The 20,950-nt window shown below is 44.5% G+C and overlaps 1 protein-coding gene across 11 annotated transcripts in view; it reads left to right on the top strand.

Moving 5' to 3' along the window:
* pax2a (paired box 2a) overlaps positions 1–20,950 on the top strand; it is an 85,114-nt gene that overhangs the window by 52,765 nt on the left and 11,399 nt on the right. For 6 of the 11 annotated variants that reach the window (XM_042336836.1, XM_042336839.1, XM_042336840.1 and 3 more), the window contains exons 7-9: positions 6,735–6,931; positions 13,767–13,893; positions 15,624–15,716. In XM_042336836.1, the coding sequence (XP_042192770.1) occupies positions 6,735–6,931; positions 13,767–13,893; positions 15,624–15,716 (417 nt within the window). The remainder of the gene's footprint in view (positions 1–6,734; positions 6,932–13,766; positions 13,894–15,623; positions 15,717–20,950) is intronic. The other 5 variants (XM_042336841.1, XM_042336838.1, XM_042336844.1 and 2 more) reach the window with 3 other exon arrangements.

Here is a 20,950-nt window from a genome sequence, read left to right as displayed (position 1 = left end):
TTTGGGTCATATTTGTCCTATGTTCCTAAGACAAGCTGGTCCGTATAAAGCAGTGTTATCAGACGGAGGTCTTTGAGGGTGGGGGGGAGGCGGGAGGAAGAAGCGGGGGAGGGCAGGTAAGTTAAAGCTTGGCACTGACTGGTGTCAGAAACTAGCTCTAAGTGCTGTTTGATTGGGATCATGGGTTTATTACTGTTTCGCAGGGAGGCAGGGTAGCCGGAGTGAATGACAAATGGCTGGTATTGATCGCGCTCAGGCACTGAACCCGGCTGATAGAAAGTAATTAATGACTCTATTTGGTTCAGTCCCGAGGAGAACAATTGAGTTTGATACAGCAACAACTGGTGCCAGCGTGAAAGGCCCCCGGGGAACTGTCCAGGAAAAGCCTGTACACAGACAGCGCAGGGAATCTTTGTTTCTTCCCACCCCCCCACTCTGATACACTGGGCCACAGATTGTAACAGATATGATTTGACACAGGGTGGAGGGGGAAAGAGGAGAAGAAGGAAAGGCAAACGTAAATTCCTCAGTTCAGGTGGAACAGCGATGGCTTTATAGATGGGGAGGGATGGATTGAAGATACGAGCACTCAGTCACTGGCTCGCTCACTCTCTCGCTCACTCTCTCGCTCACTCACACCAACATGAGCATCCACTCATTGTCTGCTGCTATCCATCTGCAGGCTTGTGACCCACCTATCAATCGGGAGTAGATAAATCTACTTTATTGCTCAGAGCGGCTTAGGTGCATGTTTTTTAAAGAGTTGATGCAAAAACAATTTAAATAATTTACCTCGCCTCTTCCCCGCATGTCTCTCTCTCCCTCTCTCTCTTTCTCTCCACCATCCCCCTTCCCCCAACCACGACACACACACACACACACCAATAGCAACTTGCATTTATACCGCCCTTCACACAGAGTAACGTCCCTGATCACTTGACAGTGGCGGAGTACGACACTGAGCCGGGGGGAGGGGCGAGATGACCGGTCGAAGAGGACGGTCTTCAGGCACGACCTGAAGATAGGGAAGGAGGGAGCAAGGCAGACAGGCAGAGAAAGAGTGTTCCAGAGTTTCGGAGGAGTTTCACACCTCCCCTCCTCCCTCATCTCCATCCTATCTCCTCTCATCCATACCTCCCACCAGCTCTTCCAAATTTCCTCTTGACACATCAACTCTGAATGATATTTTATGGGGCTTTGCACAGTGGGATCCTGTTTTTTAAAAAAAATATCCATACTGGAGCATGTGCCATCTGTGCTGCTGTCCATGAGAGATTAGATAGCCTGAGCTGGGTCATTTGTTCAAGATGCTTGTCGAAAGGATGAGTGCTAAGCAAGCATGTTGTATGGACCCGGACAGCGATATTTGGGTGTGCGATGGGAAGGAATTCCACCTGGGTCCACACTGACCTGCTTTCTCCACAGTTTCTTAACAGGCAGAGTTTAATAATAATAATAATCATTCTTGCATTTGATATAATGCCTTCTCACGTTTTCAAGATGTCTCAAAGTGCTTCACAGGATACTCAGTAAAGTGAATTATTGTATACTTTGTGGACAATTTGCACATAGCACTTTTCCCACAAATTATTATTTTTTTGAAGGGATTATTACCCCTGAAAAAGGGATCCTCCAATCGATTAACGACCAAATTCCTACTTACTGCTAGGTAAACAGAGGTGTGTAAAATAAGGAAAGTTGAACTAACATTTCGTCCTGCCTGGGAATCAAGCGCAATTCCTCTCACTTGTGAAGCGAGTGCTCTAACCACTACAGGACAGGACTCCACAAAGTCTCAAAGTGCTTCACTGGGGATCAATCCCCGAGATAAAAATCGGTCGTTCGCTTCACGGCTTCTGTACTCAAATTGGCTGTCTCGTTTGCCTACAAATAGACAATTGCTACATTTTACAGTAAATCCTGTGAAATGCTTTGAGATGTCCTCCAAATGTGAAAGGCATTATATAACAATAATAATCCTTATATTTGGCGCTTTGCCTAACGTTTCACCCTGCCCGGGAATCAAAACTAGGTCCTGTCACTTGCGAAGCGAGTGCTCTAACCGATACACTACAGCACTCACAATTTGGTAACCACTTCAGTCCAGCCTTGATTTTGGAGCTGCTTTGCAAAAGACTCAACACAAAATAAAAGAGACTTCAAAGCTTAAGGCTGCATCCAGGACTTTGTGAAATGCTAAATAAATAGTGGAAGTGGGATTCGGTTGCAGGGGTGGGGCGATTGGGGGGAAATTTCACTGTGTATATAAATCACTCATTCGCTTCATGGCTGTTTGTGGGACATTGCCTGGCGTAAATTGGCTGCCACATTCACCTACAAAATACATAGTCGTTCCACTTTCTAGCAGTTCACTGTGAAGCACTTTAAGGTGTTTGAGAACCACATGACCATAGAAATTTACAGCACAGGGGCAGGCCATTTGGCCCATTATGTCTGTGTTGCTCTTTGAAAGAGCAATCTATTCAGTCCCATTTCCCCATCCAGATCATTTCTTAGATATCTATCGAGTTACTGGCCAGGCATTCTGTATCCTAAGAACTCCACATAAAAATAATTCCTCCTAACCTCCCCCTTTGCTCTCTTGTTCCTCCTGACGTTAAAGGTGCTATATGAATGCAAATTGTTGTTGTTGCTAATCATCTTAAATTCACTTACAAAATACACAGTCACTACACTGCATAGTATATCCTGATGGGAAAGGCGCTATATCAAATTCAAGAATTATGAAAACGTCTACTCATGCAGTTCATCAAAAAAATCTCTTCAGAAAAAAAATTGTGGGTGTTCCTGTGCACAACTGGCTGCCGCGTTTTGCCCACAAAATACCCAGTCAATTCCCTTTACAATATAAAGTATTCTGTGAAACGCTTTGAGACGTCTCAACGACGTGATAAGGCGCAATATCAAATGCAAAGATTATTATTATCACACCTCAACCGCTGGATCAGATCCCAGGTTGTAACTCACCCACTGAGATCTGTTATTCTATGTAAACCACTGAACCCTTTGATCAGATCCCAGCTTGCAACTCATTCCCTGGGATCTGTTATTCTATATAAACCACTCGATCCCCCTGATCAGACGCCAGGCTGCAATGTGCTCCCTGGGGTTCCACTATTCTATATATAAACTTCCCAAACCCCTCAGATCATGTTCCAGCCTGTAACTCGGCCCCTTGGTTACAGGTTATAATCCACAACAGGCTGTTCTTAGACAGGGACAGTGGGTGTTTGCCTCAATCCCCTTTAGACTTGGTGGGGGTGGGCTGTTGTGTTTGTTTGCCTTCCTCCAAACCACATGCCTCTCCTCTCCTGTCTCCCCCACAACCATGCAGATTTGCAAAAAAAAACACGGTGAGGCAAGTTGAGTAAAATGTAGTCTCCCTATGAGGTGATGCTGTGTCTTTTCCCCTGAGTTGGTTTAAGCTCATCTCCTGGCCCAGCCAAGGAAAGGTCAAGCTTTCAAATGGAACAGCAATAACAGCCTGAAATAGTACTATCAGTGAAACATGATTGATCAATTGAATTCCATAGCTGTGAAAAATGCGGGATTAAGTAGAGTATTATACGCACAATGAGTTGAAGCATGATGTTCATTTCAAGTTCATTTCTGGAGCCTTTGCCACAAGATCAGGCAATCAATAGGGCCTTGCATATCATACATCACCCACTGCTGAGAGGAGAACATAATCTGCAGCAAATTTAGAATGACAGATTTGTTGGTATCTGAAGCCCGGACTAAACTGAGAGCACGGTGGCCGGCACTGCTCGCGAAATGGCTGACACTTTAAGAAGATTTAAGAGGCAGCCTGTGGTAGAGGGATGAGAAGATATCAGGGCTTGTTTACAGCAGGGAATGGGGAGCGTGAATGTGTATGGGGAGGAGGGGGAAGGAGATTTCAGACGGACAAGGACCAATTTTTTTATCTGGGGAATTGTTGACCAAGACACTGAGACTGGGAGAAATTCCCTTCTCTTTGCAAATAAACATCCCAGGATCTTTAACGTTCCTGCAGAGGAGAAGAAGTGACTGCAGAAATGAGAGAAACTGACTGAAGGATATTCGGACAGTGGACAGAATAATTTTAAAATGTTCTTGATTTATAGAGATTGGTTGGGGTTGGGGTGGGGGAGGATGGAGAAAGGGAGAGAAAGGAAGAAAGGGCGAAACAACAAGAGAGAGGGTGGTGGCAAGAATGAAATGAAGGGAAGGAAGGCCAAAATAAAGGGAGGGAAGGTTAAAGGTCCTTTTTCATCCAAACCCCTCTTTTGATTTTAAATGTTGGTGTGTTTCAAAGTTCTTCTCAGTAATTATTGTCAAGCAACTGTTCTTTGCTGGCAAACACGGCAGACATTTTGTGGGTGGGGAGATGAACTGCCAATTAACAGGGAGTTTAATGGTCAGGGACACAGGAAGAAGCTTGCTCCTCTTGCTGGTGGTTTGCTGGCTTGACTTGTCTTCACTTTTAAAGCCCTCCACGGTCTTGCTCCTCCCTACTTCTGCGACCTATTAAAACTTCACCAACCTGTCCGTGCTCTTATGTTCTGCAGGCAATGGGTTGCTCCACATTCCCCCGCCCTGCCTGCTCCACTACCAGTGGTCGGGCCTTCAGCCTTTCTGTGGAAATCCAGAAAACCTGATAAAACGCTGTATCAAATGTATACCACATCTCTGACAATACAATACACCCCCAGCACTGCACTGGAGTGTCAGCTTAGACTATATGATTCCAAGTCACAACCTTTTGACTCAAAAGCGAGAGCACTACCAACTGCGCCAGGCAGACACACACACACACAATATTAACATTGCAGAGTGTTTGGTGCAGTGCCAAATTTGTCCCTGGTTCATTGATATGCTATTTTGAACAAAATGACCATCACTGACTTGTTAATAGCCTGTCACTCATTTTTATTTTGTTCCCTGCAGGAGTTTCAGAGGGAATGTTAAGTACATTGTACCATCACTTCTATTCCCCCCAAATTTAACACAAGCTAAATGAGAAGCTCTTTCGAGGGCACAGGTTTCAAATTAAAAACCCTCGAGCGGGCCAAGAGATTAGAAGTTTTTTTTATCCCATGGAATAGTGGATCCATAGAACAGATTTTTGAGAAACACAATCAATACTGTGTCGATTAGGTATTTAGAAATAATCTTGGACACTTTGGGTCAGGAACCACTTTATTAATAATAATAATGCTCGCATTTGACATTGCGCCTCTCACCTTGGGAGAGAACGTCTCAAAGCGCTTCAGAGGATTGACTGTAAAGTGTTTTGTAGGCAAGTGAGGCAGCCTAATTGCACGCAACAGTGTCCCGAAAACAGCTATGAAATGAGTGACTGATTTTATTTAGGAGAATGTTGGCCAACACACATGGAGAAACTCCCATCTCTTTTTGAAAAGCATCACGGGATCTTCAACGTCCACCTGAACAGGCAGATGACTCAACCATTGAAGTGCAGTAGATTTGTTGAGGTGAACATATGCTTTATGGCTTAGGACCATAGAGACAAACCCTGCGTTATTACGGGTTTATGTCTGACCAACAGGCAGTCAGATCAGAACATCAGTAGATGTGGAATCAAGGGTAAATGTATGTTTGAGTCTTCAGCGAACATGAAGAAACTGAAACAAAGTATGAGAAAGACTGTGGCAGAGATTGAGATTCGATCCGAGAGAAGGACAATTTACCAGTCAAGCTTTTGTATCTTGCTCAGTTTGTGATCTTCATTGTCAAGTCTGAAATTCATGCTCAAACTGCAGTCAGGCTGTACCTCATGTACCTCCTGTTCTATGATGATAATAATAATCCTTGTATTTAATATAGCACCTTATCACGTTGTTTAGATCTCTCAAAACGCTTCACAGAATATATTGTAAAGTGGATTGACTGTATATTTTGTGGGCGAAACATAAATTATTATTATATTGTATCACTATAATATATACTGGGCTGACCCCCAGTCTTAGGGAAATGCTCTATGAGGAATGATTGAATAAAATCACCCTGAAAAGAGACATCTCAGAATGGCCTTTATTCATGTTAAATGGGATTGACAAAGCAAACCTAGAGCAACTCAGTATGCCAGTGCAACAAGACATTAGGGCAATCATGCACAGTTGTTGGGGGCAATTTCAGGACAGGCACCAGGAAGTATTTCTTTACACAGAGGGTAATTAACAAATGGAACAGGTTGCCAAAAATGCATAAGGCTAGAACATTGGGACTAATTTATAAAGCAGCTTGATGCAGTGATGGGAGGACGATAGGGTGGGTGTTCTGGAAGGATGAGATTAGGTAGATCAAAGGCTGAGCCTTCTTCATCCAGACTTGATCTTATGGTGTTATGCGTCAACAGCTGGAATTGTTTATCAGGAAGGTTAGTAGCCAGAACACTGAACTCTTTTACAAAACAGTTTGATGCAATAATGCCCAGATTCAATAATAACTTTCGAAAGGGAATAGATATATACTTGAAAAATAAAAATTACATAGCTATGGGGAAAGATCGGGGGTAATGGGACAAATTGGATAGCTCGTTCAAAGAGCCAGCACAGGCATGACAGGCCAAATGACCTCCTTCTGTGCTGTCGGATTCTATGATTCAATGATAGCACCGTGAGTATTTTGTAAAGAGATAAGTTTTGATAACGCAAGTTAATGCAGACGCAGTTGCTCCCAATTCAGACAAAATAAAACATAAAATGCAGTTTGTGTCCTCTTTCTGGTAGATGCCCAGGATAACTCCGGCCCGAACGGTGACTCTCAGGGAAGTGCGGACAGTGTGCGGAAGCAGCTGCGTAGCGAAGCCTTCGCCCAGCAACAACTTGAGGCTCTGGAACGTGTCTTTGAACGCCAGCATTACTCTGATGTCTTCACCTCTGCTGAGCACATTAAATCAGAACAGGTCAGTCTACAGAGAGTATAATACAGTCAAACTCACATAAGTCGTATCAGTCTGCACCATAACATTTAATATGACTTACATGAGGTCTGAATTACAGGCAACAACAACAACCACCACAAAATTTCTTTTTTAAAGCGCATTTCACGTCCGGAGGACATTTATACAGGCAAACTGTATAAGTGGTATAAAATATAGTGGAGTCCTATAGAGTAGTGGTTAGCACCTCACAAGTGTGAGGTCTCAGATTCGATTCCCAGGCGGGCAAAACCTTAGGCAAGTTTCCTTACTAGAAACTGTTTACCTAGTAGTAAGTAGGAACCCTGTTGTCAGTCAATTGGCGGATTGCTTTTCGGGAGTAATAATCTCACAAAAAATTTGTGTAGTATTGAGGTCACTCAATCCATGACAGTTTGTGAGACGCCGCTGTGTGCAATTGGCTGCCACTTTACAAAATATTCAATCCACTTTGCAGTATATTCTGTGAAGCGCTTTGCCATGTCTCAACGACATGATAAGGCACTGTATCAAGTGAAAGGATAATTATTATATATTATTAAAATCCAATTTAATCAACAATCTGCACTGCGCATAATGCAACCGGTAAGTGCATTCAGTGCTTCTTGACCTGTCACTGCATGCGCACTTACCGGTAAGCTTTGAAATCGCATTGAATCGCGGGAAATGAAGTTCTTCTACGCATGAGTCGACAGATCAAGATCACGTTTCTCACGATTCAATGCAGCCAGTAAGTGCGGGAATAATGAAGAGTAGGGGAGCAGCATTATGAGTTAGAAGATGATTAATATGAATAGTGCAAAGAAATCTAAGTGGTTTTGATAGGAAACTGAATGGAACCAGGGTGAATGTACGATTTGGGTGATTAAACAATTTATGAAGATAAGACTTATGCAGGTTTTACTGTAATAATCTTCCATTTGATATCGGGCCTTGTCACATCATCAGGATGTCTCAAAGCGCTTCACAGGATTTACTGTAAAGTGCAGTGACTATTTTGTAGGTGAACGCAGCTGCAAATTTGTGCACAGCAACATAATAATAATAATAATCCTTGCATTTGATATAGCGCTTTTCACGTCGGGAGGACGTCCCAAAGCGCTTCACAGAACACACTGTAAAGTGAATTGACTGTATATTTGTGGGCAAACGCAGCAGCCAATTGCGCACAGCAATGTCCCACAAACAGTCGTGGATTGAAAATGACCAATTTATTATTATTGTTTTTGGTTTTTGGAGGGATTATTATTAGGCTCTGTGTGGAGTAAGGAAACTTGCCCAAGGTTTCGCCCTGTGCCTGGAATTGAACTCAGGTCTCTCGCTTGCAAAGCGAGTGCCCTAACCGCTGAGCTACAGGACTCCACATCCCACAAACAGTCACAAAGTGACAGACTAATTTTATTTGGGGGATTGTTGGCCAGGGTATCAGGAGAGAGAAACTTCTTTCTCTTTTCAAACAGTGCCAAGGGATCTTTAACACACACCATTCAGTCTACACTGATCACGGTTCAGTGCCTGCACTGATTGTCATTCAGTACTGCGTTTGGGTCAACTAAATGCTCTGAGATATAGTAGGTTAACCTATTGCAAAGGCTGCTCCCTGCCCCGCGCCATCGCTTTATAAGGTGCATTTTACTCTTGTATGAAATTTGACGAATGCTACATATACAGACACAAGCTTCAAGCTTTTTGATGTCAAGCTTCAAAATATCTTACTTATGATCTGACCTTACTTCTCTTCAATGTGCTAATACTAATAACACTTGATAACACCTTTACATCAGAAGGATGTCCTCAAAGCGCTTCACAGGATTTTACTTTGAAGTATATTTTGAACGTAACTTGGTCCAGAGTGAGATTTAAAGTTTTTTTATCTGGGGGATTGTTGGCCAGAACACTAGAAGAGAGAAATTCCCTTCTCTTTTCAGGTGGTGCCATGGGGATCCTTAACGTCCACCTGAACAGGCAGACGGGAATCTGATTTTTAAGTATCATCCAAAGGACGGCACCTCTGACAATAAGTCATTCTTCCAGCGCTGCACTAGAGTGTCAGCCAATAAAACTGTGCATCCATAGTCCCTATGTGGGGCTTGAACCCACAACTTACTGACTCAGAGGGGTGAGTGCTACCAACTGAGCCAGGCTGACATAACTGACTCCTAGCCCGCTGTTATCTTTATATAAATCATCGGAACCTTTGATGTATCACTTTCTGGAGTGAGACGATCATTATGGCTACAGGGGTTACTGCAACCCCTGCTTACAGCTCTCTGTTAGTTCATATTTAAACCTCTGAATCCTAAAACAAAATGGAGATCAGAATGTTCATTGTCATTGACAGGAAAGAATTTGTTGCATGTGACAATAACCATAATGTAACTAGAGGTCATAGATTTAAGATAATTGGCAAAAGAACCAAAAAGGAGATGAGGAGAACATTTATGTTACCCAGAGAATTGTTACAATCTGGAATGCATTGCCTGAAAGGCTATTGGAAGCAGATTCGATAATAGCTTCCAAAATGGAATTGGATAGGTATTTAAAAAGGTAACATTTGCAGGGCTATGGGGTAAGAGCGGGAGAGTGGTACTAATTAGAGAGCTCATTCAAAGAGCCATCGCCGAAGCTTTTGGACTCATCCTGTGATGGGTCAAGACTACATTTCCCGTGATTCCAATGCGCGATTCAATGCATCAAATGTAAGCATTTTATTATTATTATCCTTGCCTTTGATACAGCGCTTTATCACTTTGTCGAGACAACTCAAAGCGCTTGATAGAGTATACTGTAAAGCAGTGCGACCGTGTAAGAGAAATTATTATCCTTATTATTAATAATAAAAAGAGTGGCGATCAGCAAAGCAGGGTGAAAGTGTCATTCACCTCGACAGAAGTGAACTGTGTTTGAGTCGGATATATCTATGTTTGAGGTGGAATATTCAAATGGAAACCTTCACCAGAGGGCTTGTCAGGCCCACGGCATGTCATGAGATGTAAAGTACAGTGCCTGACAGCAGTGCACTCTTTGAAGTGAAGCCTCCATAGAGAGACTGTTTATCTTAATGTGGGGGGGGTGGGTGGGGGGGAAGACTTTAAAGTATAGTTAAAGTCACTATGAATCTACAATATCATAAATGAGTAGCTCGGCTGTATACAACTTGTTATAGCTGCTGGCTTATTGCAATGGATAACCTTTATTTACTTTCATTAGACTATTAAACAACAAGAGACTATTAATTTTTCCCCTGAAACTCCACCAGTGCCCATAAAGCAAACCAGTTGCCTAATTGAGTTCATTTTAATTTCCCTCCGATCGCTGCGAATTACCCTGGTGATAAATCAGAGGACGCAGCTTCACCCCAGCAGAAATCCTAATTCGCAGCTAATTAGAAAACTTATTCTCACTGAAAGATCAATACCAAAACCAATTGGAAATGACTTGCAATCACCGAGACTGAGGGCCGGAGAGAGAGAGAGAGGGAGTGAGAAAAAAAGGGGATGTGCATAGAGCGGGCAAGCAGTGTAAGCACGCATCTCAAATGAAACAAAAATCAGTTTCAATCTAACCCAATATTAATCAGGGGGCACTTTCCTTTCCGGTCTTTTTTTTCCCCCCATCATCTTACGCTTTGATGCTTTAGCTGTGTTTTTTGCCTTCTGAAAGCTCTCTAGATGGAGTTAGACTTGGCTTTAAATTCAATGAGTCTTACTCACAGCCCCCCACCCCCACCTCCCCCCCCGACACCAATCACACACACGCACACACACACAAACATGCACACACATTTCTGTGCCACTTGACTTCCCCTTTCAATTCGGTTCTGCATGGGTGAGTAGCTATTATGCATTTGAATGCTATTAAAAAGGGGGAACATCATCGTGCAGCTGCACGACAGTTGTTGCAGACAATCGGAGGTTATGTGTTGTTGAAGGAGACAAGTTGGGGTCACTGGCAGCCCCTCGGAGACAGACGAGGCCATTCACGGGGGCATTAATCTCCTCCACTTGTGAGCCATTTACACACTACAGGTACTGGTAGCTCCCTTGCCTTCCCATTTCCTTTTTTGTTCTCTTCTCCTTTTCTTGTTCATTCTTCCTTTCTCACCCTTTTTATCCTTTGCTATATAATAGTAATAATAATTGTTACATTTGATATAGTGCTTTATCACATCGTTGAGACGTCTCAAACCGCTTCACAGAATATATTGTGAAGTGGAGTGACTGTGTATTTTGTGGGTGAAATGTGGAAACCAATTGTGTACAGCAGTATCACACAAACAGTCGTGAATTCGTGACCAAGTTTTTTTCAGGGATTATTATCACCCCCGGGAAGCAATCCTCCCATTGACTAACAACCAAGTTCCTACTTACTGCTAGGTAAACAGAGGCGTGTGGAGTAAAGAAACTTGGCTAAGGTTTCGCCCCGCCCGGGAATCAAACCCGGGTCCTCCCGCTTGTGTGTGAGCTCGCTAACCACTACGCTACGGGATTCCACCAGCTTTCTGCTTCCTCTTCATGTCATTCCTGCTTAACAACCAATTCCCAACACCCTTCCCCCCCCATTCCCAATCAAACTGATCATTCATTATTTGTGGAACATTATCTTGTTTGTGTGTTCAAAATTGGTTGTCACGTTTGCCTACAAATATACAGTCACTGCATTTTACAGTGAAACCTGTGAAGCGCTTTGAGACATTTTGACACAATAAGATGTGTTCTTCTCCTTTGTTCTTTACTCTCCTGTGTTCCCTTCAGTCTTCTCATTGGGGTCTAATTTGAACCATTTCTTTACATGATTCTGCAATACGAGATTCCTCAGAATTCATGTCATTCCAACAGGAACGCCATTTGGTCAACAGAAATTGACCGAAACACCGTTCCCGCATATAGAGTGACGTGTTTGTTCCTGGAAGGAGTTCTCATTTTGTCAACTCGTGGAGGGAAGGAAGGTTTGCAGACAATATCGTGAAAAATAAGATACATCAAATTTTTTAAAATATATTCCTCAAGCTTCAGCCTGGCTCAACAGGTAGTACTCTCACCTCTGAGTAAATAAATATGCAGCATTCAAGCCCCGTGTCAGGACTCTGAATTCCTAGTCTAGGCTGATGCTCCAGTGCAGTGCTGGGGGGTACACTGCATTGTCAGAGCTGCCATCCTTCAGATGAGACATGAAATTGTTCTGGTGGATGTTAGTGATCTCATGACACTATTCAGATAGCGAAAGGAGTCTCTCCCGGTGTCCTGGCCAACAAATCGCAGGTAAAATTGGTCACTCACTTCATGGCTGTCTGTGGGACATTGCTGTGTGCAAATTGGCAAATATATTTCCCTTCAATACACAGTCACTACACTTCACAGTATCCAGTGCAGACATTTTGACGATGTGATAAGTCTCTGACCAATATTGTTGCTGATCTCTCCTGCCTACTCTCTCTCTCTCTCCCCCTCCCTATCCTCTCTCTGTCCTCCTATCCCCCATTCTCCTTCTTTCTGCCCTCTCTTTCTCCCAGTCCTCTCTTTCCCCTATTCTCTCTCTCTCCCCCTCTCTTTCCCTGTCTAATCTCTCTATCTCTCCCCCCTTTCTCTCTTTATTTCCCCCATCCTCTCTCTTTCCTTGTCTTCCCCACCCCCATCTCACCCCTATCTGTCCCTCTCCCTCCCCCTGCCACCCCATCTCTCCCCGTCCACTCTCTCTCTCTCACTCTCTTCCCCCCACCCTCTTACTCTCCCTCTTCTCCCCCCCCACCCCTACTCCCCCCCCTCTCTCTTTCCCCTACCCTCTTTCTCTCCCCCCCTCCCCCCCCATCCCTTCTCTCCTTCTCTACCCCTCTCGCTTCTCTTTCCCCCTTGTAGCCCCTTGCTCTCTCTCCCTCTCTCCTTGCTCAGCAGCACGCTCAGTTATGGGGTCCCTGTTGCCCCATAGTAGGGGGGAGCATGAGGAACGAACCCCACGTGGCACAGAGAGTCTAAGCCACTTGGCCTCCGACCTCCCACTTTAACATCGATAATAAGCACTATTCTGGGCAGACGACAAGACAAGACGCTGGCAGTCAAGGCAGCTGCCTGAATGATACATTAATGATACTCAGGGCATTTGCAGTAAAATGCTATGAAAACCCATTAGACCGAACGTGGATTTTCATCTTTCTGATCTGCCCTGTGGCATTAAAAAAAAAGACAATCACTTTAAGAAATAACTTATTAAAAATAATGAACGCTTCTCAAAATACAAAAAAAAATCCCCATTAATCTGCGAATCCATCGGGGAATATATCTGGGTAATACACCGAACCAATTCAATCAGATCAGGTAACAACAATGTGCTTGCTTCGAAAGGTTCATTATTTTTCCACTGGTGCTGTCTCCTGCTATACAGAGAGTGAGGCATTGAGCAGCGGATACAGAGAGTGAAGGATACAGGAAGCGAGAATACGTCCCTAAGCACTTTGGGACGCTACCTTGCATGAGGGGTACTTTGTAAATGCAAGTTGTTGTCGTTGTTGATACAGGGAACGGAGGATGCAGGCAGTGGAGGATACAGGGAGTGGGGGAGACAGAGAGTGGGGGAGACAGAGAATGGGGGAGGCAGAGAGCAGAGGAGACAGGGAACAGAGGAGATGGAGAGTGAATACAAGAAGGCAGAAGATACAGGGAATGGTGGGTACCTGAAAATCGGTACCGGGGTTTCTTGTCGCTCACTCCCAAGTTTATGTGACTCTGGTATTCTTCAGGAAAAGTAAGGTACAATTCTTATTATTTTCCTCTGCTGATTCTCTCTGCCTTATTCCTCTCACTCTCTTTTGCTGTGTCTCTCCCAGGCTAACGAATATTCCCTCTCTGCGCTGACCTCTGGATTAGAAGATGTGAAAAACAGCCTATCAGCCGCAGCCACTCCCGACCTGGGCAGCAACGTGTCAGGACCCCAGAGCTACCCGGTTGTGACAGGTAAGGCATCCAGCCAACTGGGCTCTGGACAAAAAATATAATAATGTGACACTCAATCCACAACTGTTTGTGGGCAAAACATGGCTATATGCAATTGGCAGCCAAGTTTCGCCCACAAAATATACAATCGACTTTACAGTATATCCTGGGAAGTGCTTTGAGACATCTCAATGATGTGATAAGGCGCTATGTCAAATGCAAGGATTATTATTAATAATAATCAGTTTCACGGTGGGGTATTTAAAGTTGCAACACCTTATCCAAAGAAAAAGCATTTTTTTAGCAAGAGAGGAGGAAAGGAGGGGCCGGGAATCATGGCGCATCATCACATACCCAACAAATCAGGGAATGAGGAAAAATCAGCAAACAACATTATTACATAAAGTCGGCGGCCGCCCCTTTAAGAGAATTGCGCCAGTAAATATTTCCCCCCCAACCCCCCGAGCTTCGAGCTGACAGATTGGAGAAAGGTTACCTGAGATTATTGGGTTTAGTAAGACGAGAAAGCCTTGTTCGCTGGGGGAATGGACCAGAAGTTCCCCCATAGCACTAGCATGAACATCAATCACAGAGGCCAGAGCAATATGGTGAGGCTGATCCCCAGGGTTAGTGGAATGAGTCGTGTGAGCAACGATTAGACAAACTGGGGCTCTTCCATCTTGAGAGAAGGCATATCTCAGGTGTATAACATGTTCAATGGGATTGAGAAAATAAACCCAGATCAATACTTTACGATGCACCAAGACAGGACAGAAGAAGTTTAGGGATGTGAAGGGCAATTTCAAGAGAGAAGTTTTTCTTTACCCAGCGGGTAATTAATAACTGGAACATGGTTACCAGGAAGGGTGGTCAAGGCCAGGACACTTGAACTCTTTTGAACAGCAGCTTGATCCCGTGACGGGGTCAGTGGGGGAACGGACGGTAGGGTTGGCGTTCTGGAGGGATGAGATCAGATGGGCCAAAGGACCTTCTTCATCCAAACCAATTTTGTGGTCTTGTGATGTAGTTCAGCCCTGAATCTTACGTGACTTACGTTAACAACAACAACAACTTGCATTTATATAGCGGCCCTCACACAGGGTAGCGTCACAGAGCATTTGACAGTGGCGGAGCATGACCCCGAGCTGGAAGGAGGTGACTTTTGGCACTTTCTGTTTATGGGACGCTGCTGCTTGGCTGCTGTGTTTTGCCCACAATATATAAAGTCAATTCACTTTACAGTACATTCTGTGAAGCACTTTGACACGTCTCGAAGATGTGATAAGGCGCTATATCAAATTCAAGGATTATTTTTATTAGGCACGGTCGAAAAGGAAGGTCTTTAGTTGCAACCTGAAGATGGGGATGGAGGGTCACGGTGGAGGACTAGAGGGAGAGTGTTCCAGAATTTCGGGGCGGATAAAAGATAGGGTGAAAGAGCGGACAGTAACTTTAACAGAGATAAAAATGTGTGTTATACAGAGAATAACAGAGAGAGTAGTATACGGGACAAAATAGACTGAGAGTAGATTATACAGAGAATAGCAGAGTTTTGCGGCTTAGTGGCTGAAAGTGCAGCCACCGATGGTGGAACGGAGGGCACGAGGACCTGACATTAGATTTTGATGTGTGCTGATCACTCGAGAGAAAAAAGTTGCTCTTTTGTTTTAAATATATATTTTTAAAAAAGTGGGTGTTTTACTGGCCGCCCCCTCCTCTAATCTCTGCCCTCCTCCTCTCCTCTCCCTAAGGCGCTGACTCACGCTGGGGTTATGGTTCCACAGGCACACGTCGCCCTGCAGTACCTCGCCCAAGTGACCACTCTTCATGTGTCAGGCTAGACGGTGAGTGTAGGCAGGCAATGTGTGTGTATGTGTGTATGTGTGTGTGTGTGTTGGGGGGAGGAGGGGGAAGGTGTGGGCAAGTGTGCGTGGGTGGGGGGAAAAGATGCGGACGTCACACCAATGCCTGATTATGACCACCTCAACCAAATATGCCACCCCTCCCCACGTCCATAAGCAGCAAAATCGCTGGATGGGGTTCAGGAGTTTACGTTTTTTTTGTTCAACCCTTTTGTTTTCGATCAACCCTGGCTACTTTTATTCCCAATCCGCATGCATGGTACGGGGAGGAAGGCAATTATAAGGAGTCGATCAAAACAATTTTTTAAAGTCCGCCTCATCCTTTTCCCTGGCTGAGATCCACTGCCTTAGCACAGATTGGGAACCTGGGACACTGTGTGTCTCAATTGTAACACTGGGCCATAATATTGCCAGCTGGGGGACAGGTCCTCAATATGATAGAAACGCCTGTCCAGCATTGAACATCGCAGCGTTTTGGAAGGGAGAGAGCACAGAGCGTGGATGGAAGTTGAGTGTTACGTTTTATCCAGTATTGCCAATGTAATGTTGCAGCTTTTAAAATTTATGAAATGGTTTACAAATGTTCCCCATCCCCCTCTCTCTGCCCTTCTCCAAAGCTTCTATCTCAGGAGGGAAAGGAAATTGATGAGCCAGGTGGTAAGAGAGGAAGAGTTTAAGGTTGACTGGAATTCAGTGTTGGGCATTGTGGTCCCATGGACTTAACCCAGGCAGACAGACACCCAACAATTGCAATCAACAACAGCAACTTGCATTTATATAGTAGCCTTCATGTAAGATAATGTCTCAGAGTGTTAAGTCCTGAGCAAATACTCCATGGCAGATCTATGCACCTCGACTGTGCATGTGTGGGGTGGGGGTGGGGGGGGGGCGGTGGGGTGGTGAATGGTTATTGACTATAGAAGGAAGGAGGTCAGGGTTGAATAAGTAGCCTGGAGATTATTTTTGCAGTTCAAGGGTGATGTCCTCACACATGGATGATGACCACTTGGATAAGGTACTGGAGGTAACTGAGCTATGTTGAATTGTACCCCAGAGGAAGGGAAATGGGGAGTCAACAACAACAAATTTCATTTATCCAGCGCCTTTCATGTTGCGAGGATGTCCCAAGGTACTGGACAATGAGGTGTTTGCACCCAAGCTGGGAGTTGGAATCAGAGAGGATTGGAGGGTAAGGAAGGTGGAGGAGGGAAGATGACCGAAGGCACCGTCGAAAAGGAAGGTTTTGAGTTGGCCTTGAAAGAGGCAAGGGAGGGTGTGAGGTGGAGGGGCTCTGGGATGGAGTTCCAGAGGGTGGGGGCAGAAAGGCTGAAGGCCCGAACACTTGTAGGAGAGGGATGGGGAGAGAAAGTAAAGGGGAAGAAAACTTGTAGGCAATTTGTGTCATATAATAATGCTTATATTTGATATGGAGCCTTTTACATCTGGTGGATGTTTCAAAGTGCTTCGCAGGATTTACTGTATATTGTGGTGACTGTGTATTTCATATTGCACTGGAATGTCAGTCTGGACTGCCTGAGTTCAAAATCCCAAATTGTGTCTTGAACCCACAACCTCCTGATTCAGAGACCAGAGTGCTACCAACTGAACCAGGTTGACATTCAAATAATATCCCCCAAATAACAACATGGCTGTTACTGTAATGACAATCTTTACATCAGCTGGGTCTGTGATACATGCGGAAACCCGTTACTGTGCTAAAGATTATCCAAACCAGACCAAGGGTTCCACGTATAATAATCATAATAATAATAATCCTTACATTTGGTACAGCGCTTTTCATATCAGTAAGACATCCCAAAAAGCATTTCACAGGATTTACTGTAAAGTCCAGTAACTGGGTATTTTGTGGGCGAACGCAACAGCCAATTTATGCACAGAACTATCCCTCAAAAGAGCCACAAAGTGAATGACCAATTTTAGTTGCGTCACCTACACACTGAAATTTCTCTGTGTCTGGATTGGAATGCGCACTCTCCCTGGAGGGACACATCCTGCTTACATGATTCCTGAGAATATGAGGCGCAGGTTAGCAAGAGCTAAGGCTTGGTGGGACCCCAGAGTGTGCTTTAGGGTAACTCCCGGAGTTGTACTGGCTAAAACTGCGCAGTTTGACACATTGTGCCAAGGTGTGTTAAGCCATTGCAAATGTAAATTCGTTCAGTAATTAGAGGGTTAACAAGGTCCCGACAAACCACCGAGAGCAGAGGGACAAGGGGCAGCAGCTGGCCCTGGCACATGGAGGGTTAAATGCACTAATACCCAGCTGTCAGTGTTAGATTAATACGATGGAGTTTTAATAAAATTCACATAATTATACATGACCCATCAAGGCAGTGACAGTAAATGTATTCTGTGGTGGGAGAGTAGACCGATTGAACTTAACCATACTTGTCTGAAATGATAAGGTGCAGCCTTGTTACAAAGAAACCCTTTATCTTGTAAATACGCAGCCCAGTGACGAACAAGTTAGGCAGATGAAAAGAAAGAGATGTTTCTTACCTGCTACTGGGACTGAACTCCTCTCAAGTCTGCCCTTCCTGTCCCCCACCTACATGAGTTTCAATGTGATCCACACACACACCGAACAACACAGATCTGTCTTCATTATTTGCATCTCTCTGTTGTTCTGCCTTCTACCGTTTCATCTCTTTGCCTTTCTCCCCATCTTTCTTCCTCCTGATGTCATTTATAATGTATGTGTCAGCCTGGCGCAATGGTAGCAATCTCACCACTGAGTCAGAAGATTGTGGGTTCAACCCCATGACAGGACTTGGAATCACATAGTTTAAGCTGATACTCCAGTGCAGTACTGAGGGTGTGTTGAATTGTCATTACACCAAGGTCCCGTTTGCCTGTTCAGGTGGACCTTAAAAATCTCATGGTGCTATTCGAAAAGAGAAGGGAGTTTCTGACCAACAATCCCCCAAATAAAATAGTTCATTCATTCCATAACTGTTTGTGTGAGATTGCTGTGCGCAATTGGCTGCCATGTTTCGTCCACAAAAATACATATTTTAGGGTATGTTCTGTGAAGTCCTTTGAGACATCGCAACGACATGATAAGTAAGATGCTATATCAAGTGCAAGTATTATTATTGGATCAGTAATGGTCCAGGAAATAATACATAGATAGACCATTCACAGAGGAATTAACCAGGAATTAATTTATCTAGAGAGGAACTAAACCAGGGAAGAAACTAAACCCAATGTTCCAAAGGCTGAAAGAATCCAAGGTTCCACCATAGCCTCTGCCACTGTGTTGTGAGTCAATATTGATACTGTGCTTTGACACGTTGCCGAGATGCTTTAAAGCGGTTCACAGGATTTGACTGTAAGATGAACGACATGGGGTATTCAGAGTGAGAGTGGGTGAACTCAATAATAATAATAATAATAATGCTTGAGATGTCTCAAAGCGCTTCACAGAATATACTGTAACGTGAATTGACTGTAGATTTTGTGGGTGAAACGCGGCAGCCAATTGGACAAGAACCCAGGACCCCCTGTACTAAGAAGTGGGCTGCTGGTGTGTGGAGTGTGGCTTGTCCTCTTTGACAGCTCTGTGCCGAGGCCAAGCTGTGAAGTTGGTTTTGGAAACGCTTAAAAAAATGGAAAATGTGCAACGTGGGTTAGCTGCAGAAGCATTCCTGAAAGATTTGACATGTTTCTCTTTGAAACTCTTTATCCCTCCTGTATAGTGGGCCCGGCAATCTGGAGCGGAGGTAAACAGCAGCCACTGGATGTTTCTGAAAGGCGCTTAATACCTCTGTGGCAGTATAGAGTTCCTTCCCAATCCCCGAACAGACAAACTGCTGTCAGAAGGGGCTTAAGCTGAAGGGATGGAAGCCCAGTGCTGGAGATTGGAGAGGCGAGGATCAGGCAGAAAGTGTAGGAATCTGTGATGGTTTAGCTTGTTTGTGTCACTAGGTGCTTTCTGGGAGTTCTGCTCGTAACCCTATCTGTGTCGAACGGGCTGTGAGGAATCCTAGCGCCTGGGCAGGGACTGGCCTAATGGGGCAGTGGCTTATCTGAGCTGTTTGTTTCTCCCCCAAGAGATTAAAGCACAGAGTGTAGATGGCTGGGGAAGAGGAGAGCTGACAGATTGTAGGCTTCGGACAATGTACCGCAACCATTTCCCAACACGATTACAGCTGTCCTTATGGGATTACATGGACGATTATAGCTGTCCTTCGAGGATTACATGTTGGAGTCCCTTAGCCTTGCAAGAAAGAAGACCTGGGATCAATTCTGGGCTGGGGCAAAAATTTGAACAAATTTCTTTACTCCACACGCCTCTGTTTACCTAGCAGTAAGTAGACACCCCGTTGTTCATCGATTTCTGGATCTCCTTCCGGGGGTAATAATGCCTCCCTTCCCCCCAAAAAAAATTGGTCACTCAATCCACGATCATGTGGGACACTCCTGTTTGCAATTGGCTACCAGGTTTCACCCACAAAATACACAGTCAATTTACTTTACAATATATTCTGTGAAGCGCCTTGAGGTGTCCCAGAGATGTGATAAGGCGCTATATCAAATGCAAGAGTATTATTATTATTATTCCATGCACCCACCACTCCCATTTTTGGGTGACATTTTTAGCAACAGAATGTCAGAATTGAACCCACCCTCTTGGAGGTCTTGAGTCCAGTTCCTGAGCCAGGTGTGTCCACAGTATTCCAGTGCACGTTTGGTGAAAGCACAGCAAGCCTGGCTCATCAGCAGGACCTCGAAAGCAGACCAGTCACTGGGAGAAGGGAATCATTACACTCAGCTCCTGTTAACCCTGTAAGCTAAAACCCTAATGGATAGGGTGGTCCTAACTGGACAAGTTGGAGGAAAGCTTGTCAGACAGCTGTATCAATGGCTGACCAACTCCAGACCATAAACCCATCCCAAACAAACACCTATTCTCCCTCCCAGCTCCAGCCACCCATGTACATGAGATGCTGTGGGGTGGGGGTGGAGTGGGGAATTAATAGGGAACAGTATTATACCGTTTATACAACAGTATAGATTACAAGGTATTATAGACAGTGGAAACACAGTTGGAATAGACGCCAAGTCTCCATCGGAACTAGAAGCGAGTCTAGATGTGACTCCTCCCAAACCCAGACTCAGCCCTTACCTAAATAAATAAAATTAATAATTTGGTCACTCAATCCACCACTGTTTGTGGGACACAGACGTGTGCA

The sequence above is a fragment of the Callorhinchus milii genome, unplaced genomic scaffold, assembly GCF_018977255.1.
Source record: "Callorhinchus milii isolate IMCB2004 unplaced genomic scaffold, IMCB_Cmil_1.0 Scaffold7, whole genome shotgun sequence".
Classification (NCBI taxonomy): domain Eukaryota; kingdom Metazoa; phylum Chordata; class Chondrichthyes; order Chimaeriformes; family Callorhinchidae; genus Callorhinchus; species Callorhinchus milii.
The sequence above is the reverse complement of the archived record's forward strand: the minus strand, read 5'-3'. Positions and strand labels throughout refer to the sequence as shown.